At 44.7% G+C, this 20486-nt stretch overlaps 1 protein-coding gene across 2 annotated transcripts in view; it reads right to left on the bottom strand.

Moving 5' to 3' along the window:
- Positions 1 to 3063: 3063 nt before the first annotated feature.
- LOC141150036 (uncharacterized) overlaps positions 3064 to 20486 on the bottom strand; it is a 228162-nt gene continuing 210739 nt past the window's right edge. For both annotated transcript variants that reach the window (XM_073636940.1, XM_073636939.1), the window contains 3 exons: positions 17300 to 17398; positions 15973 to 16095; positions 3064 to 4021 (listed from right to left, as the gene is read on the bottom strand). In XM_073636940.1, the coding sequence (XP_073493041.1) occupies positions 3935 to 4021; positions 15973 to 16095; positions 17300 to 17398 (309 nt within the window). In that variant the 3' untranslated portion in view covers positions 3064 to 3934. The remainder of the gene's footprint in view (positions 4022 to 15972; positions 16096 to 17299; positions 17399 to 20486) is intronic.

The following is a 20486-nucleotide window of genomic DNA, read 5'->3' on the forward strand; positions in this document are numbered from 1 at the left end:
CAATGAAAGTAGCGCTTCCGCAAAATAATTGGTAGTGCTGCGTTTTCTTCTGCAATGATAATCCGCAGCAGAAATTTCCGCAGCATGTGCACAGCATATGCGGATTCTCATTGGGGAACATGGCAGGCCTTCTACCAAGCGATTTTTTAAGCGTTTCTGCAGCGTTTTTGCCGCTGCGGAAACGCTTAAAAAACGCATCGTGGGCACACAGCCTTAGGATAACTTATGAGCACTTTTGACAATAACTTATATTTAGAAACATCACCAGTCCAAGGTTGCCATAAACTGGTGATGGGTACTCTTAAAATCAAGAATCCACCTTGCCTCATCACTTAGGAGTGCCTTTCTCCAATTTCCACCTTTCATTGGTCTCTTAACCCCTTCCAATCAGAAAAAAAGGCAAATACTTAATACTGTGATTATATGTCTGAAATAAATGTTTAGCAGTACTAGAAAAACCTGACAATTTCTTCTGTTCATTATCTCTGAGGTGTTCCATAATTCTCACTTTTAATTTACGGATGGGTCAATGCAAATAAATAAGATTACAATGAATGCACAAAATCACATAAATGACATGATCTGTATTACAATAATAAAAAGACCCTGCATTTTTAATGCCATTTTTAAACATATTTATCCACATATTTACAAATTGAACATCTACTCAACACTATAAAACAAATGAGTGAGTAACCAACCTCCAAGAGAATCTCTGCTAGCAATACACTTATGTCCTCTTTTGCTACTAAAGTCACATCCTGATTTAATAACTGTAGATATTTAGCACTAATTTTTTTGATCTCATGGTACTGAGAACTATACTCATTAAGAAAGGTGGAATGAATAGAACCAACCTCGCTTTTTTGATTGTTTCTTTCACCTGTCTGTACAACATACTATTCCTGTCCTAATGCTTTAATTTTTTAATGTAGTGTCCAATAAATTACTATTATAGCCTCTTGCAAGTAACCTAGTATATATTACTGCAATCTGAATTTTGAAATCATTTTCCTCTGATCACACCCTTTTTGCTCTTAAAAATTCACCATAAAGTCACTTTCCCACATCCATGAAACACAGCCTGAGCACGTCTCCTGTACTGTGCTAACTACTTTATAGGGATATATGAATCAGCTTAGGTTGGGAGACCCGGCAGTCGGTCTGAGTATTCCGGTGTATATGGACCTTGTGAAACCAGCCTAAGAAATTAGATTTATAGTGTGTTTGGGATGACATCTTGGCTGCTTTCATAATGGTATGAAGTGGTTTACAAAATAAAAAAATATGTAGTTTCTTCAAAGGAGCATAACCTCTAAAGGCCCCAATACACATTAGGCTGACCATGCCTAAACCCATAGATATTGACAGGTCTGGCCAACAATCTAATGTGTATGAAGGCACCCAACTCTCCCCCGCCAGATGATAGGGTAGCTAAGGATCTGCCATGTCCAATTTCAGACTTTTTGCCTCTAAAAGATAAGCCACTATCAGAGATGTCTAGAAGCGGCTCTCTGATAGAGAACACAGGATCACTCAGCAGAACAAGTGTCCTGTGTTTGTGAGAGTTGGGCAAGGTAGCTACCAGCTAAGGTGGGTCCTCCAGAGTCTGATCAAAGCATTTCTAGAGGCATTTTAAAGCCCCCACACACACTAGACTAATGTAGAACAAATACACCAACATCGATGATGATGTCAGTGGAGATAAGGATCCAGAATGTCTGATTTCAGATTGTCAATCCTTTTGTTCTCAAATAGATAAGCCGCCACCAGAGATATCTGGAAGCCACACTCTCATTAAGAACACAGGAGGACTCGGCAGTGCAAATGGTACTGTGTATGTTCGGATGACACCTACAGTTTATAAAGTGTATGGGGGTGGGGCTTGATTACCAAGTCCAAAAAAGCTACATGTTGTTTAGGAGTTGTGCTAGTGAAGCTTAAATTAGATTAATTTTAGTTTGTGTTAAAGGGAATCTGTCACCAGGTTTTTGCTACCTCATCTAAGAGCAGCAAGATATAGGCAAAGAGACCCTGAATCCAATGTTGTATCACTTAGTTTACTAGATGCAGGAGTTGTAACACGATCAGAGTTTTTAGATTTAGCATGGAGCAGAGCTGAGAAAGCTAGCCCCGCCCACACCAGGTTCTATATTCACATTCTCTATTGACAGTAAGATGTTTATCACAGAGAGGGCGAAGTTGAACTAGCAAGCAGGAGCTGCTGTGTCTGCTGTAGTAGGTTAATAATAATCACCAAGTGATAACCTTCATTGTAATTAAAAACAGCACACACTCTGACATGTGACACATCCTTGAAATCTGTGTTTTAACCCCTACCTCATGCTGTCCTCAGATTACATAGCAAAAACCTGCTGACACATACCCTTTAATAAACTCCGGTATGGTTGCGAAACTGCCCCTTCATACCAACATTACATCATAAATTAAAGCTATAGAAGGTGATGATTTAGACCCAATCGGGGCATCCTCAATTTGGAAAAAAAATTTGTTTATCAATAATTGAGTTTTATGCGAGTATGGACTGGACTTCTGGAGGTGATGCTTTATTGCCGTTAAAACCAAATGATGTTGGATACGGTAGCAGTAATATTTTCCTATAACTTAGACAAGTCAATGAAAATTTGTCATTACTGGTAAATCAATTAGTTGGTACTCTATGTCCTTTATACTCAGAACATCCAAATGTAAACTTTCATTTAATAATTCTTCAAATTGACCTTGATCTCAGAGTTGGGATCAACAGGCAGTATACATTAGGTTTTACAATCATTCCGCATTGAAAACACCTGTTTCTTATCAAATTCAGCTCCTCTTAGCTTCACCACTAATCATCCCTTGTCCGGGGCACTGACTACAATGTCCATATTCTTTACAAATTCACAAATGGCTTTCAGTTGAATAATAGTCCAAATAGGATTATTCAATTGACAAGAATGAGGAGAAGTGGTGACTCTTTTTTTGGAGTGCTTTTAGTTTTGTTCCCACTAATTGTTGCAATTGATTCAGTGTAGGCACTCCAAGGTCATGTGGCAAAGTAGATTTTTGATTTAAAGGGTCAGTAGTATTCGCCCTAAACAGAGATAGTACAAGACAGGGCCGTGCAAAACATTATCATGCATACCTACGGTATTTTGCTGCTATTTGACTCCCCATTGCACAGAAATCCATATCTTATTCAAATGCAAATTAGGTTCACAGGTGCACTGCATGGAGTATCAATGCACTTGCAGCCCTTTGCTTCTTTTCGCTTCCCTCTGCTGGCAACACCCTCTGCTACATGATTGACAGTGAAAACATAGGTTCTTCTGTAAGACAATACCTCTGCTCTCCACTGTCAATCAAGCAACAGAAAGTAGAACTGCCAAGGAAAAGCTAAGAGGAGCCAAGGGCTGCAAGCACACTGATACTTCCATAAGACCAGTGCACTCGCAATCCTAATTTGCAAATTAATAGTGGCAAAATAAGTATCAATAGAAATGTTTTACACTGCCCTATCCTGCACCAACTCTGCTAGCCTAGGGCAAATGTTACTGACAGGATCTCTTTAAAGGGAATCTGTCAGTAGGATCAACCCACCTAGGCCTTCTTTATGAGTATGCTGCTCAGGGAGATCTATATCCGGCCCATAGATCTTAACAGCTCATTTAAATATTAAGAAAAATGTGGATTTCTTTGGACAAAGATATCGGATTGCAGAAATCAAAGTATCATTTTATTTATCTTCCTATGAACTACATACTGATATAGATGACTTGATTCTACTGACATATTCTCTCTAAACACTAGTTTAACCACAGGTCTCATTTATAAAACTAATGTAAATATATTAATCCTATGACATGATGGGTATATATGCCTACCATAACATTATTTAAAAAAAAACTAGTTAATGATTAAATTTTTGAAACTTTCAGTTGTTTCCTTTTATTTCCTGACATCTCTTCATCAAAATGATTGGATTCAAGTTATGTTGTTCTTGAAGGAGTTTCAAAGAATCCTGAAATGAGAAACATTATTAATGTAACATATTAATGTATGATATGTTTCTATGAACCTGAAATATCTTTAGATTCCTAGATTGCTAATAAAGAGAGTAGAAGTGCTCTTTACAGTCATACTTGCCAATTATTTTACATACAGTACATGGAATTAGGATTGGGTGCGAAAAAGTAACAAACTCAATTTCAATGTTGTTATTTTTCAAAATTTGATACAAGGTGAACCCCTTAAGGACCGAGCCACTTTGTACGTTAATGACCAAGCCTCATTTTCCAAATCTGACCAGTGTTACTTTATCCAGTATTATTAGTATTATAGCGCCATTTATTCCATGGCGCTTTACATGTGAAAAAGGGGTATAATACAAGAACAGTTACAATAATCTTGAACACAATGTGACAGCGACTGGTACAGGAGGAGCGAGGACCCTGCCCGCGAGGGCTCACAATCTACAAGGGATGGGTGAGGATACAGTAGGTGAGGGTAGAGCTGGTTGTGCAGCGGTATGGTGGAGCGGTGGTTACTGCAGGTTGTAGGCTTGTCGGAAGAGGTGGGTCTTCAGGTTCCTTTTGAAGGTTTCCACGGTAGGCGAGAGTTTGATACGTTGGGGTAGAGAGTTCCAGAGTAGGGGGGAAGCACGGGAGATATCTTGTATGCGATTGTGGGAGGAGGAGATAAGAGGGGAGTAGAGAAGGAGATCTTGTGAGGATCGGAGGTTGCGTGCGGGTATGTAACGGGAGACTAGGTCAGAGATATATGGAGGAGACAGGTTGTGAATGGCTTTGTATGTCATGGTTAGGGTTTTGAACTGGAGTCTCTGAGCAATGGGGAGCCAGTGAAGAGATTGACAGAGAGGAGAGGCCGGGGAATAGCGGGGGGACAGGTTGATTAGTCGAGCAGCAGAGTTTAGGATAGATTGGAGGGGTGCGAGAGTGTTAGAGGGGAGGCCACAGAGCAGGAGGTTGCAGTAGTCAAGGCGGGAGATGATGAGGGCGTGCACTAGTGTTTTTGCAGATTCATGGTTGAGGAATGTGCGGATCCGGGAGATATTTTTGAGTTGGAGTCAGCAGGAAGTGGAAAGGGCTTGGATATGTGGTTTGAAGGAGAGTTCCGAGTCCAGGGTTACCCCAAGGCAGCGAGCTTGAGGGACTGGGAAGAGTGGGCAGCCATTGACGTTGATAGATAGGTCAGTTGGGGGGGTTGAATGAGATGGCGGAAAGATGATGAATTCTGTTTTGTCCATGTTAAGTTTTAGAAATCTGGCAGAGAAGAAGGATGAAATAGCAGACAGACATTATGGGATTTAGGTTAGTAAGGAGGTGATATCGGGTCCAGATAGGTAGATCTGTGTGTGATCAGCTTAGAGGTGATAATGAAAGCCATGAGACTCTATGAGCAGTCCCAGGCCGAAGGTGTAGATGGAGAAGAGCAGGGGTCCTAGAACTGAACCTTGGGGGACACCGACAGATAGGGGGCGAGATGAGGAGGTGGTGTGTGAGTGGGAGACACTGAATGTCCGGTCTGTTAGGTATGAGGAGATCCAGGATAGGGCCAAGTCTGTGATGCCGATAGATGAGAGAGTTTGTAGTATGAGGGAATGGTCCACTGTGTCAAAGGCAGATGACAGGTCTAGGAGGAGGAGGACAGTAGTGTTGCTTAGATTTGGCGGTTAGTAGGTCGTTGGTGACTTTAGTCATTGCAGTTTCAGTAGAATGGTGCGGTTGGAAACCAGATTGTAGGCGGTCAAAGAGGGAGCAGCATGAGAGGTGGGAGGACAGTTCAGAATGGACATGTTGTTCCAGTAGTTTTGAGGCATAGGGGAGAAGTGATATGGGGCGATAGCTAGACACAGAGGATGGGTCAAAGGAGGGCTTTTTGAGGATGTGTGTGATTGAGGCATGTTTGAAGCATGAGGGGTAGACACCAGTTGTTAGTGACAGGTTGAAGAGGTGGGCTAGGGCTAGGATGAAGATAGTGGTAAGGTTTGGGATGAGGTGGAATGGGATTGGGTCAAGTTTACAGGTGGTGAGGTGTGATTTGGAGAGTAAGGAGGAAAGTTGATCTTCAGAAATGGTGGAGAAGGTGGTTTTGGAGGAAGAGGGTTGAGTAGGTGTGGGGAGGGGCTGTGGGGACTTTAGGCAAAAGCTTTGTCTGATGGTGTCAATCTTCTGCTTGAAGAATGAGGCAAAGTCTTCGGCTGAAATAAGAGGAGAGGGAGGAGGCACTGGGGGACGGAGGAGAGAATTGAAGGTGTTGAATAGTTGTTTGGGGTTGTGAGACAGGGAGGATATGAGAGATGTGAAGTATGTTTGTTTTGCTGCAGTGAGTGTGGACTTGAAGGTAGTGAGGGACTGTTTGAATGCCATGAAGTGCTCATTGGAGTGGGACCTTTTCCATCTACGCTCACCAACACTGGAGGCCCGTCGCAGTTCTTTAGTTAGGCTGGTGTGCCAGGGTTGTCTGTTGATTGTGCAAGCCTTGGTATGTGTGAGGGGGGCGACCGAATCGAGAGCTGCAGTGGTTGTGGTGTTGTATAAAGTGGCAGCAACATCTGCATCATGTAAGGAACTAATGTCTGTAAGAGGGAAGAGGGATTCAGAGAGTGAGTGTAGGTCAAGGTGTTTGAGATTTCTGCAAGGGTATGCAAGTTTGTGGAGTTGGGATTGTTGCGCCGGGGAGGAGAGAGAAGAGAATGTGAGCAGGTTGTGGTCAGAAAGAGGGAGAGGTGAGTTAGAGAGGTTAGATAGGGAACAGAGGCGGGTGAAGATGAGGTCCAGTGTGTGGCCGTCTTTGTGGGTGGGTGTGGAAGACCACTGAGTAAGACCAAAGGAGGAAGTGAGGGATAGAAGCTTAGAGGCAGCTGAGAGAGAAGTGTCAATGGGGATGCTAAAGTCGCCCATGAGGATAGTGGGGATGTCAACGGAGAGGAAATGAAGTAGCCAAGTGGTGAATTGGTCAAAGAAAGCGGTGGCTGATCCTGGGGGGCGGTAGATGACAGCCAGTTGGAGGTTGGATGGGGAGTAGATGCGCACGCAGTGCACTTCAAAAGAGGGGAGAATAATTGAGGGCGGCAGTGGGATATGGGTGAAGGAGCAGTTATCTGAGAGGAGGAAACCTATTCCTCCACCGTGCTTGCCGGTGGGGCGGGGAATATGGGAGAGGTGGAATCCACCATACCAAAGTGCAGCAGGAGAGGCTGTATCGGAGGGGGTGAGCCAGGTTTCAGTGATGCCGAGGAAGGAAAGCTTGTTAGTGATGAAGAGATCGTGAATGTAGGAAAGTTTGTTGCAGACAGAGCGAGCGTTCCATAGAGCTCCTATTAGTGGGACTGGGGAAGCGGGGGCTGGGCGGATGGGTATAAGGTTAGAAGGGTTACGAGAGTTTAACGCAGTAATAACGCTGGAACACTTTAACATATCCCAGTGATTCTGAGTTTGTTTTTTCATGACATATTGTACTTCATTTTAGTCGTAAATGTTGGTCGATATTATTTGCCTTTATTTATGAAAATATTGAACATTTGGCAAAAAAACTTGAAAATTTCATAATTTTCAAAATTTCAATTTTTATGCCCTTAAACCAGATAGTTATACCAAACAAAATAGTTAATAAATAACATTTGTCACATGTCTGCTTTACATCAGCACCATTTTTTAAACATGATTGTTTTTGTTAGGAAGTTAGAAGGGTTAAACATTTATCAGCAATTTCTCATTTTTCCAACAAGTTTATAAAAACATTTTTTAAGAACCACATCACATTTGAAGTGATTTTGAGGGGTCTATGAGATATAAAATACCTAAAAGTGACACCATTCTAAAAACAGCATCCCTAAAATTGCTCAAAAGCACACTCAAGAAGTTAATTAACCCTTCAGGTGCTTCACAGGAACTGAAGCAATGTGAACAGAAAAAATGAACATTTTATTTTTTACCACAAAAATGTTACTTTAGCCCCAATTTTTAATTTTCACAAGGGTAACTGGAGAAAATGGACTCCAAAGTTTGTTGTGCATTTTTTCCTGAGTAAACCAATACCCCATATGTGGTGGAAAACTACTGTTTGGGCGCATGGCAGGGCTCGGAAGGGAAGGAGCACCATTCGACGTTTGGAATGCAAAATTGTCTGGAATCGAGAGCGGATGCCATGTCACATTTGGAGAGTCCCTGATGTGCCTAAACAGTGGAAACTCACCACAAGTGACCCCGTTTTGGAAACTAGACCCCTCAAGTAATTTATCTAGGCATGTGTTGAACACCTTGAACCCCCAGTTGCTTCATAGAATTTTATAACGTTAAGCCGTGAACATAAAAAATCTATTTTTTCCCACAAAAATGTTGTTTTAACCTCAATTTTTGTTTATTTTTTCAAGGGTAACAGGAGAAAATGGACCATACGATTTTTTGTGCAATTTCTGCTGAGTATGCCAATACCCAAAATGTGGTGGAAAACTATTGTTTGGGCACACGGCAGGGCTTGGAAGGGAAGAAGCGCCATTTGAATTTTGGAGTGCAAAATTATCTGAAATAGATAATAGATTGTGGATGCCATGTCACATTTTGATAGCCCCTGACATGCCTAAAGAGTGGAAACCCCCCATAAGTGACCCCATTTTAGAAACTATACCTCTTGAAGAATTCATCTAGGGGAGTAGTGAGCATTTTAAACATGTATTTCACAGAATTGTATAACAATGGGCTGTGAAAATTAAAAGTTAATTTTTTTGCACTAAAATATTGTTTTAGCCCCAAGTTTTTTATTTTCAAAAGGGCTGATAGAAGAAAGTAGATAACAAAATGTGTTACACAATGTCTGCTGAGTACAACAGTGCCCCATATATGGTCAAAAACTACTTTTTAGGTACAGTGCAAAGCTCAGAAGGGAAGGAGCGCCATATTGGAGTACAGATTTTGCTGGAATGATTTGTGAGTGCCATGTCACTTTGGTGAAGCCTCTGTGGTGTCAGGACAGCAGGACTACCCATAAGTGACCCCATTTTACAAACGACACCTCTTAATGAAATCATCTAGGAGTACAGTGAGCATATTGACACCACGTGTTTCATGAAATTTTATACCATTGAGTGGTGAAGAAAACAAAAATTACATTTTTACCACTATAATGTTGTTTTAGCCCCAGATTTTACATTTTCACAATGGGAAATAGGTAAAAATGAGCACATGATTTATTACGCAATTTTTTTTTGAACCTGGCAATACCCAATATGTGGCTGTACAGTACTGTTTGGCCACACGGTGAGACTCGGGAGGGAAGGAGTGCTATTTGACTCTTGGAGAACAAATTTTTGTAGAATAGTTTGCGGACTTCATATACAGAGCCCCTAAGTGCCAAAAGAGCAGAATCCTCCCTCACAGATTTTGCTGGATTTTATTCGGTGGGATCCACGTCGCTTTTCCAGATCCTTTGTGCTACCAGTAATGTGGACTCCCCCTATATTTTTGTCAACAGATGACGAACCTGAGTGGCAACTGTTTTTTTGTGGGTTGAGTCGAAGCTTTTACTGGTGGCATTTTGGAGTACAGAACATTTTGAATCACATTTATCCTGTACTCTATGCTGTGCACTTACATTGGGGTTTCCATATAAATCTATAAAATACGTGATTCGGATGAAACCTCGATGGATCCATTCCCTAATGAGGCAGCAGAGTTACTGTGGACTCTGTGTGGCTTCTATTCGGCAGTATCTGGCTTTTAAGAGGTGCACAAAACTGTGGCCGACCGGGCTTTTATGCACTCCTAAAAAGATGGATCATAGGCCAGGCAGAGTGCCCAGTGCCTCCATCTACCTCATTATAGAGAATCTTATGCCGGGGATTGAGTCTGAATCACTCATTTCAGCGATTTACATGGAACCCCGGTGTAAGCGCTCAGCGTAGAGCACAGGATAAATATGAGCCAAGCCTTACTGCGATCTTCGGGAAGCAGAATGAACAAATCAACAGAAGGTGAAGAATTGGTTTTAATTATTTTCTATGCCGTTCGTGTGGTATAAGTGATTAGACAACTTTATTCTTCAGTTCGGTGCGATTACAGTGATACTAGAGTTATATCGTTTTTTTCTGTTTGGCTGCTATCACACACTAAAAGACGCTTTTTTTTACAAAAACAAGTTTTTGCATTGCCATATTTTGAGAGCTATAATTTTTCAAAATTTCTGCTGACAGACTCATATTAGGGCTTGTTTTTTAGTGGACAAGTTGACATTTTTATTGGTACCATTTTCGGGAACATAACATTTTTTAATTGCTTTCTATTCCAATTTTTGTGAGGCAGAATGTTTGTGCGAAAATAGTTTTTGCTTTTGTCGCCACTACACCCGTGGTTGTTAAAGGCTCATGACAGTTGATTAAATCAGCTGTCATTTGCAGGGAAAAATGCAAGCTCAGCGTTGGAGCACGCATCAAAGTCAGGGACACAACATATAACTTAAATATATGTCATACGTCGTGAAGGGGTTAAGGACTTTGTTTTGTGCACTGGGAAGCAATCATGCTAGAACAGAGAAGACCCTTCTCCAAACTGTTGTTACAAATTGTCCAAAGTGTCTTGGCAGCTGAATCATTACTATGATGAATGGCACCAAAGAGATCCCTCAGAATCCCACCGCTGCCACCACTTGGGACAGATCCACACCTCGCCACCCGCCTGACGCCATAATTAAGTCAGACAGAACACATGACACGGATCTGCCCTTTGCACCAATGTGACGTTCTGCACCCCCTCAGGGACATATAAGGTCAGATTGGTACAGTACTATGCAGACACCCCCTGTCCACACGGGTACAGGAAGGTACCGGGAGTGAGAAGAGGTGGCCAACTCAGTCACTGACGTGGCACTACACTGTCTCACACCCCTGACAGGCTGAGAGGCCCCTTCACTAGCTCCAGAGAAGCAGAACCTTGTCGGCCTGGTAGAGCTGCTACCAGTTTCTATTAGATATAAGTTCCCAGGAATTATATCAGGCCAGAAACCCACCCTGGTAGCATGAAGATTAAGCCAAACAATGGATGTGTGGGTTAGTGGATCGAGATAAAAGAGCAGCCCAAGGTTAAATTATATATTTAATCACCTTAGGGGCACACTAGACATTACACTATATACATAAGGGTTATATATACATAATGGTCAGAGATGCAAACACAATATTAGTGGTACAAAAGATATAAAGCAGTTATTAAGAGTCAGTTACCAGTCATATGGAAACCCTGGCTTGTGGGGGAGGGGCTTCCACATGGGAAGCTTGTGGGGGCCCTCTCTCTTTGTTGCAGGACTTATCCCACACAACGTGTCATCACGACCTCCCAGGGAAAAAGACCCTGAGCTAGCTGCTGCTGGAGCTCTTAACCTCTCTGGGTCACTCCCCTTACTGCCCCCTGGTTGAATCTAAATCTCCACCCCTGGTCTCTCTCAGCTAAAAACTCCCAAAAACTAAAATGGTCTATACCTCCTTGAGGGACGGTCCTAGGGTGCCGGTTCTGGTGTCATCTGATCCAGCTGGGCCCCTACTACACGTGGATACCAAGCATAGGGGTCCTTGCCATCCATCGGCATTGCCATGGTCGCAGCCCTTTTTGTGGCGAATGGCGAAGTGGTACTGCTGGAGCGCGCAAGACTCCAGAGTAGCAACCTTCTATTCATTCTGGATACAGTGTGTAACCAGCTGATGGGACGGTGGTCTGATTACATGGTGAATTTGTGTCCATACAAGTATGGCAACAGACGCTGCAGGGCCCACACAAGTGCCAGACATTCCTTCTCCATCGTGGAGTAGGCCAGCTCTCTCGGCAGGAGCTTCTGGTTCAGGTACAAAAAGGGATGTTTATGGCCCGTAGTGTCGACCTGGCTGAGCACAGCACCGAGGTGGTCTTAAGCGCCCGGAAGGCTGTCTCACAGTCGTTTGTCCAATCGACTGCGGAGGGTATCTTCTTCTTGGTGAGGTCCATCAGGGGCTTCACCAGGCTACTATAGTGAGGGACGAACCTCCTATAGTACCCGGCGGTGCCCAGGAAGGACATCACCTGTTTCTTGGTCTTGGGGGTGGGCCAGTATGCGATGGCAACCACCTTCCCGGGCTCTGGCTTCAAAGCCCCCCCACACCCGGTGTCCCAGGTAGTGGACCTCACTCATACCCAGCTGGCACTTTTCCGGCTTAATGGTCAAGCCTGCCCATTGGATCCGCCCGCGCACCGGCGCCAGATGCTCCAGGTGATCCTCCCAGTCGGGACTGAAGATGGCAATGTCATCCAGGTATGCAGATGTGCATCCTTTGAGTCCCTTGAGCAGTGTGTTGATCATCCGCTGAAAAGTGGCAGGGGCATTCTTCATGCCAAATGGCATCACCGTGGAGTCATACAGTCCGAATGGGGTGATAAAGACAGAGCTTTCCCGTGCCTCGGGGTTCAATGGAATCTGCCAATAACCCTGACTCAGATCCATGATGGTCAGGTACTTGGCCCTGGCCAACTGATTGAGCAGGTCATCGATGCGCAGCATTGGGTACGAATAGGTGACCGTGACAGAACCGGGTTGTCCGGTTTTTCTTTGGGACGAGGACCACAGGCGAGGCTGAAGCACTGCTGGATTGTTGAATGACCCCCAGCTTCAGCATCTCGTCAATCTCCTGGTGCATGTGCTGCTGTACCTCCAGGGAGTCCCAGTATGCTGAAAGTCGGATTGGGGGGTGATCCCCGGTGTCCATGTGATGGACGGCCGACTCTGTCCTTCCGAGCTTGTTGCTTAACAAGTCCCGCAAGGGGTGTAGGGTTGCCCACAGCTGGGACCGTTGGTCCGACAACAGGTGGTGGCAAACCTCCACGTCCTCAATGGTCCCACCCGCCTTAGCCTGGGCGAGCATGTACCGGAGACACTGACACACAGACCCATTCAAATCTATGGGTCTGTGCACATCTCAGTGTGTTTCCATTGACCGTGTGTCCGTGTGCTCCATACGGAGACATGTTCGTTTTTTTGCAGATACACGGTTCACAAAATTATCTCACACTGAACACACACGGATGACATCCGTGTGTCATCAGTGTGACACGTACCAGCGCCTGGGAATCAGCGGTACAGTTAGCGCTGTCCCCAAGCGCTGGGGGCTGAACACTGCCCTCATGATGGATCCCTGCCGGCGCTGCTATCAGCACGACCAGGGACAATAGCGAGAGTAGTAGTCTGCTCCCGTAGGGTCCACCTGCAAAAATAAGATTAAAATAATAAAATCCCTATACTCACCTCTCCTAGGTGTCCCCTACTGTAATCCATGCAACCGCTGCTGCCGAGGAGCCAGAGAGAATGAGCTGCTCATTAGCTGCGCTCTGTGAGTGACAGGACACTGCTCCTGAGCGCAGTTGCGGCGCCGCTCACTGGTGCGGCTCATTTTCCCTGGCTCCTCTGTCAGTAGTCAGAGGATTACAGCATGGGACACTTAGGAAAGGTGAGTATATGGATTTTATTATTTTAATCTTATTTATACACAGGGACACTGCAGGAGCAGACTATTACTACCCTCATCAATGTCCCTTGCTTGCGCTGATCGCAGCGCTGGCAGGGAACCGTGATACGGGCAGCGTTCAGCACCCGCGCTTGGGAACAGCGCTAACTGTACTGTATCTAAGGGCAAGGAGCCTTTTATTGTGTAAAAAATGTGGGGGATGGGAGTGAACTGAAACGACATGGGACAAATGCCCCGGCACACTATGTGCCCCTCCACCTTAGAAATTTTGCTTACATTGCATTATATATTTATACAAATAATGAAATACATGATGCAAGCAAAATTTCTAAGATGATAGGGGGAGGTAGTACACAGTGTGCAGGGGCATTTGTCTTTATGTAGTTTCAGTCCACTCCTCTCCCATCCCCAACATTATGTACAAATTTTAAAAATGACAATGGTCCCCTGCCCTTTCATACAAAGTGCTGCTGGCTGCCTACCAGTTCCACTGGCACAGACACTGTCTGAGACACACGATGATTTAAGCTAATGTTTGTCTGTGGCAAGTAGCAGGAACACTAGAAGTCAGCCTGCAAGCACTTTGTATAAAACGGCAGGGGACTATTATTGGTTGATATACACAAAAAACATACTTTTTAGACAGAATACACACTTTGAGACTGGAGCAGCAGGGCTCCGCAGGAGACCAGGCAGCAGGCAAACTCTGGGTCACGGTGCGTGGGGTGGCAGCTGGCGGCTCCTCTTCAACAGAGCAGTATGACACTGGCTCATGTCAGCCATTTCATCTTTTAAATAGACCCGCGCCCGCGCTGTGTATGCTGGGCCCTCCCTGACGTTATGTGGCAGGGCGGTCCCAGCATCATTTAAACTGCCCGCGCTAGTGAATATACAGCTGCGGTGGCTGGACGGGAGCGGCTGCGTGATGCAGCGTGTCTGTAAGTGGCTGCTTTGAAATTTGGGTCCTGCCCTGCCTGGCATCATGTCACATGACATCAGGCAGGACAGGACCCAGATTTCAAAGCAGCCAATCACAGACACGCTGGCTGAATCACGCAGCCGCTCCCATCCAGCCACAGCTGTATATTCACTAGCGCGGGCAGTTTAAATGATGTTGGGACCGCCCTGCCACACGACGTCAAGAGGGCGGTCCCAACATCATTTAAACTGCCCGCGCTAGTGAATATACAGCTGCGACTGGATGGGAGCGGCTGCGTGATGCAGCCAGTGTGTGTGTGAGTGGCTGCTTTGAAATTTGGGTCCTGCTGACGTCATGTGACACTGGCAGGGTGGGCACAGCATGATTCAAGCCATCTGTGGCTGCGGGCACGCAACGATGATGATCTGAACCTTCGGCCAGCGCAGCGGAGACAAAAAAAAAGAGAAAAGATTGCGCATTATAATGGGAGCAATTCATGGGCCCCCCAGAGCCTCGGGCCCCGGGAGGTAGCCCAGAATGCCCTCATTATAATCCACCTATGTACATACATATAACATACATAAAATTAAACAAACTGACAGACTGGTACAAAGGTGGAGAGGAGCTCATGGCTTACAATCTACTGATCGATTTGCTTTTCTGAAGTGGAATCCACAGTATGTATTGACATTCTGTGTATTTCAATTCTGCAGCACTGGTCAATTTCCCATTTGGATTTTCTCAGAAGTGCGTGGATGAGGTTTTAAAAAAAAATACTGTATAATTCACAATGCTAGAAAGAGAAGAGGGAGCAGCACTGTAAGAAATATTCCACAATGGGTTTAAGTGTTAGGACGCAGACAGACGGCCATAGTACTCACACGAGGATCGCATCACAATCCTCGGACAGGCCGTCGGCTCTCCTGACCTGCGCGTGACATCTGCATAAAAATACATGCTGTCACTCTCAGATCAGGAGAGCCGACAGCCGGCCTGAGGATTAAGATGCGATCCTTGCACGAGTAATATGGCCGTCTGTCAGCAGGACAAACTGAAATCCAAGGATTGCCAGAAGAAAACGTAGAGATAAGAGAAGCACTTCAAACTTGAGAAAATACAGCTCTGGTAAAAATTAAGAGACCACTGCAAAATTTTCAGTTTCTCTGATTTTTCTCTTTATAGGTATATTTTTGAGTAAAATGTACATTGTTGTTTTAGTCTATAAACTACTGACAACATGTCTCCGAAATTCAAAGCTAAAAATGTTGTATTTATTTGCAGCAAATGATAAAGCGTCAAAATACTAAAATAGAAACAGTGCTTTCAGACCTCAAATTACTCATGTTTTAACTCAGGAACTGTTCAGTGGTCTATTAATTTTTGCCAGAGTTGTATGTTTTTTATTCACCTAATCTTCATAGGCATGCAACATTTCAACTTTTCCATAGATCCTTTTTCAAGCAAGAGCTGATATGTTGCATGTCTCTGAAACTTGGGATAATAAATAACACTTTATCCACAATGCTACTAAAAACTTTATAAATAATCTTACTTTAATAGCCTGTACTCTGCTTATCCATTGCATTGCTTTCTTGTCATCAGGATCTCGAGAATGTCTCAAAAGTCCATTATAGGCTTGTCTGAGATGTTTCAGCTCAATTATGACAGCTGTAACCTATTGTAATAAGAAACAGCTTATAGAATCAAGAATCCATAAACCAGAACATGTTGCAGTATACAACTGGCAGAGCATCAGTGCAGGAGAAGCCAGGGATTTACCAAGCAAGTAATGCTTTTCTTTTATTAATACATTTTCTGTAGGATTTTCTAATACTCCAGGATGACCTCAATGTATATGCAATTAATTTTCGGAGTTAAATGGGTTATCAGGGACTATTTTATTTTTTATCATGGGGCTAAGAACTAACAGGCAGGTAGTTGCTAACTACTTGCCCGTTCTGCCCAGTTCCGGTACAGAGCGATCACAGACTGCTCCTGCCGGCAATTCTGCTACTTCATGTCAGCAAAGTAGCTTTTCCTCTTCCAGGATGCTCTGTCGCTGGTGCATGACTGCTGACATCATTCTGATTGACAGCTGGCTCCCCGCTGCTATGAAGCGGGGAGCCAGCCATCAATCAGCATGACATCAGCAGTCACATCCCATCAACAGAGAAGAGCAGAAGAGAAGCAACTGCTCTATCGACGTCATATCACCAAATGCCAACGAATCGCCGGCAGGGGTGGTTCATGACAGCTCTGAATCGGCAGAGATCGACGCCGGGCACAACAGACAGGTAGTTAGGAACTATCTGCCTGTAAGTTTTTAGGCCCATAAGAAAAAAATATAATAATAATAATAATAATAATAATAATTGGTCAAAAGTCAGAAGGACCCCATTACACGATGGATAGTCGGCTGGTCTCCCTGAAATTGGCAGTTCGGCTGACATTACTCTAATTTGTGCAGAGGCCTTAACTAAACTTTGTATGTTTATTAATTCTACTGTATATCTAAACTGTAAAATATGCAAAAACAATAGGGGATAAAAAAAATACGGAATTCTCCATATGCAACTATAAAGCCATACCACCATTTTTAGATACCTTGCAAGTGTTGAAAATGACGATTTCTAAATATCTAAGTCAACATGAATAGTATTCTATTCAATGCTATGTAGAAGGCTAAATGATAAATGTCTAGCTAATTTTTGTCTGAGGTAGAAGGCAATCCAGCATAAGTGAGTAGATAAAATCAATATTTATTCCATAATTGTTAAAAACATCTTCATCAGTATATAATCCATAAAAAAGATGAGGAAAAAGGTCTATAAGACATTCTAAGCAGTAGATTATGGTATTTTATACGTTTTTGAATGTACCTGATTAATTCTCTTATGATAGTTTTCTCTCAGGTCTATGCGTTCATTCAGAAGTTTTTCCACTTGTTCTCTGCTACTTTCACTATTTATTTTATAGTCCTAAGATATAAAGAAGTAAACGAGAACAAAAAAAATTTTTCAGAACATAATGAAGGCACACGATAGATTCAATTGCTGATCAGACACATCTGACAAGAGTCTTTTTCAGCAGTTTAACAGTGGAATTTAATCTGAAGCACGGCCAGTGCAATTCCGGGATATTACAGCAACAATCTTCATTACAGTACAGTCTGAGTTTCTAGAAATGTAATAGTGAGGAAGGGTGTAACCTTCCTCTGGCACTGAAGTAGTTAAAATAACATGCTCCCATAGTTAGATCTCTCTGAACTGCTGTTAGGTCAAGTTAAGGGGTTAGCTTCAGATGTACAGTCAGTAGAGTAGAGGGGAGAACGCAGTGTCTCGGTCAGGCGTGGAGTAAATCTGGGGTTTAGTTTGACATATTTCCATGTAGGGCTGTAGTACTTTTAATCGGCCACAAGATGCCACTGTCGAGCGCAGCTGTTAGTGAGAGCCTGCTACCAGAATGACAGTGAGGAATTAACTGCCGTAGGGGGCGGGGCCTCCTAGGTAACGTCTGGAGAATTTTCCAGAAAGTGTCAGTTGGAGTCCTGTCAGAGTTGTGACAGGAAGCCTTACAGGCCAGGGAAATTGGCTGCTAGGGTAGACAGGGGCTCCCTACGCTCAGAGAATGGGTAAGCAGTGTAAATATCTCCTCATGCAGGAGTCCCATTAGCAGGCCAGAGAAACTCAACAGAGGTATTGAGGACCCCGGTGCACTTCTAGTCTGCAGGTAGCAGAGGAAGATAGGACTCCAGGTTAAGCCGTGAGGGAGATATAGGATCCGGATACACTGTCGCTGGTGAGGAAACTTCTCTTCAGCTAGAGAAGAGAGATGGTTCACCTAAAGAGGGCACCAGGGCTGAAGATGTTTCTAGCACCTGTATGGGAGATGAATTCTCGTCAAGAGAAGGGGCGCGGCTGAAAGCGGAGCTGCCGGGAGTGATTTGTGACCCGGCGGTCACTTTGGGAGCCCGGCCGAGAAAAAGGTGGAGTCGGACGCACAGGATGTGCATCATTAGCAAGAGACCTGCGCTATTTGTTGTTCAGCGCATGAGGAGAAGGAAGATGGCAACCGGAGGATCTAGCAGCACCATGAGGGTTAGCAACGAGGAGGAAATCCTCGGGATCATTACCCCAGGGGCCGCAGCCGCAGGCTACCCACGCTGCTTGTGAGCCGACACCCTTACCACCGATGACCGTCCAGTGGTCCACTAGGCCTCAGCCCGAGGTTAGACCTGCTCGTCCATGAGTATCAGAGTGTGGTGCTGGAGCTGGATACCGGAAGACGTTTCCCCCTCGGATGAGGGTGAAGAACATACCAGCGGGGCTGAAGCAGCAGCCACAGCACAGCCAGCAGAAGGTGAACAGCGTGATCCCCTGTGGCTAACCCCAATCGCGACGCCCATGGCGACAACCCCCGGGGGAGAGGCGGGAACCCCCAGGCCCAAAGGTGGTGCGAGGCCCCCAAAGCAAAAAGTCGCACGCATCAACTGGTGGCAGATGGCAATGGAGGCCCTAAACACACCTCCATGGAAGCGCCACTCCGAGCCTAGTCTCATACGATTGACAACGCGCAATCCTCCAGTGATACCACGTGAGCACCGGCAGTGGACCGATACTTTCTTGCGAGGCTGGCTGGAAGGGTCCAACGCGGCGCGAAGGGAGTGGGTAGAAGCTTCCCAGACCCGGGGGCAGGTGATGGAGTTCAACCTGGTAAAAGGCTACGGGTTCCTGGAAGAAGAGTGGACCGGGGACGAGGTATTCTTCACTCGAGAAGTTGTTAAACGCAGCTACCTGCCCTCCCGCCTCCATAACCTGCATGTGGGGGATATAGTCCACTTGGTGAAATGTGAATGTACCAGGTGGTGGTACCCGGCGGCTCTTACTCACCACTACGAGTGGGAAGATGTCCTTGAGAGAGATGAGGAAGTCTTCCGATGAAGAGCCAAGAGAGAGGCTCTGCAGTGTTGGGCTAGGGAAGCTCCCAAGGGATTCCTACCCACGCCTAAAGCCGATAGTCCTCAGGAGGAGGAACAGAGAAGGTGCCAATGGGGCTCTGCTAAACACTCCCTATCTCCTGTGACTGTGTTAACCCCTCTAATTGCTGGATACTTCTGAAGCACAACACTTCCTGTCTCCTGTGCTTGCATTATTTGTAACAGTTGCTGGATGCTTTTGAAGCAACAGCACTACTTCTGCATGTCACACTCTTACCTCCTTTTTGAATGTCGTTCTGGACATTTGTCTTAATTGGTCAATCTGACAAATTCTGAGACAGTGTTGAAAGTTTAGCAACTTTATATACAAATTGGCATAACGTTTATAAACATTTATAACAACCTATTCTACTACCTTTTTCTTGTAGTACTCCTTGTAAGAAATAAACAATTAACACAATTAACACAATCAGCGCCTCTTCAGCTGGAGCTTTTCGTACGTCTTCAACCAGCTCTCCCTTTCACTAGGCCTTAACAGTTCTTTGTTTCTACAAAGTCTTTTAAGGAAAATTAAAGCATGAAAACAAGTCTTTCCACCAGGCAACATCTTCCATACTGCCCCTCAGTGGTGAATACCACTCCAGTGGGCTTACCTGGTCCGTAGGCAGAGATACCTGTTTCCAGTCGACAGTCCTTGGCACTTGACTCGGTTCACCAAGTGTCTCATACATCAGCATCACGGGCCTCCACACTTCTCGAGTCGACATCCTCCTGGTGGGTTGTTCCTCAGATACCACGGGTTATTCGGTCACAGGAGTTTCTTCCGCCACACTCATTTCCCGTACTTCCTCAGATGCTCTTGGAGCTGCCTCTGTAAGTTCCTTTACTTCTCCTGAAATGCCTGTTTCCGCACGGTCTGGTAATTCCGCTCCTCCTGAGTGTCAATCGGTCTCTTCAGGGACTGGTGTTCGATCATCAGATCTGAATTGGACTTCATCTGTACTCCTTAGTACAAACTCTGGAGCCTCGGGACTTAGCTCACTCTCCTGAGGATGGTACATCTCTCTCCTTGCCGGACCGAGAAATACAATGGTGTGTTCTTCTTTATCTGAACTTTCAAGGTCACTGTC

The sequence above is a fragment of the Phyllobates terribilis genome, unplaced genomic scaffold, assembly GCF_046119375.1.
Source record: "Phyllobates terribilis strain yellow unplaced genomic scaffold, ASM4611937v1 Scaffold_1__5_contigs__length_1240528914, whole genome shotgun sequence".
Lineage (NCBI taxonomy): Eukaryota > Metazoa > Chordata > Amphibia > Anura > Dendrobatidae > Phyllobates > Phyllobates terribilis.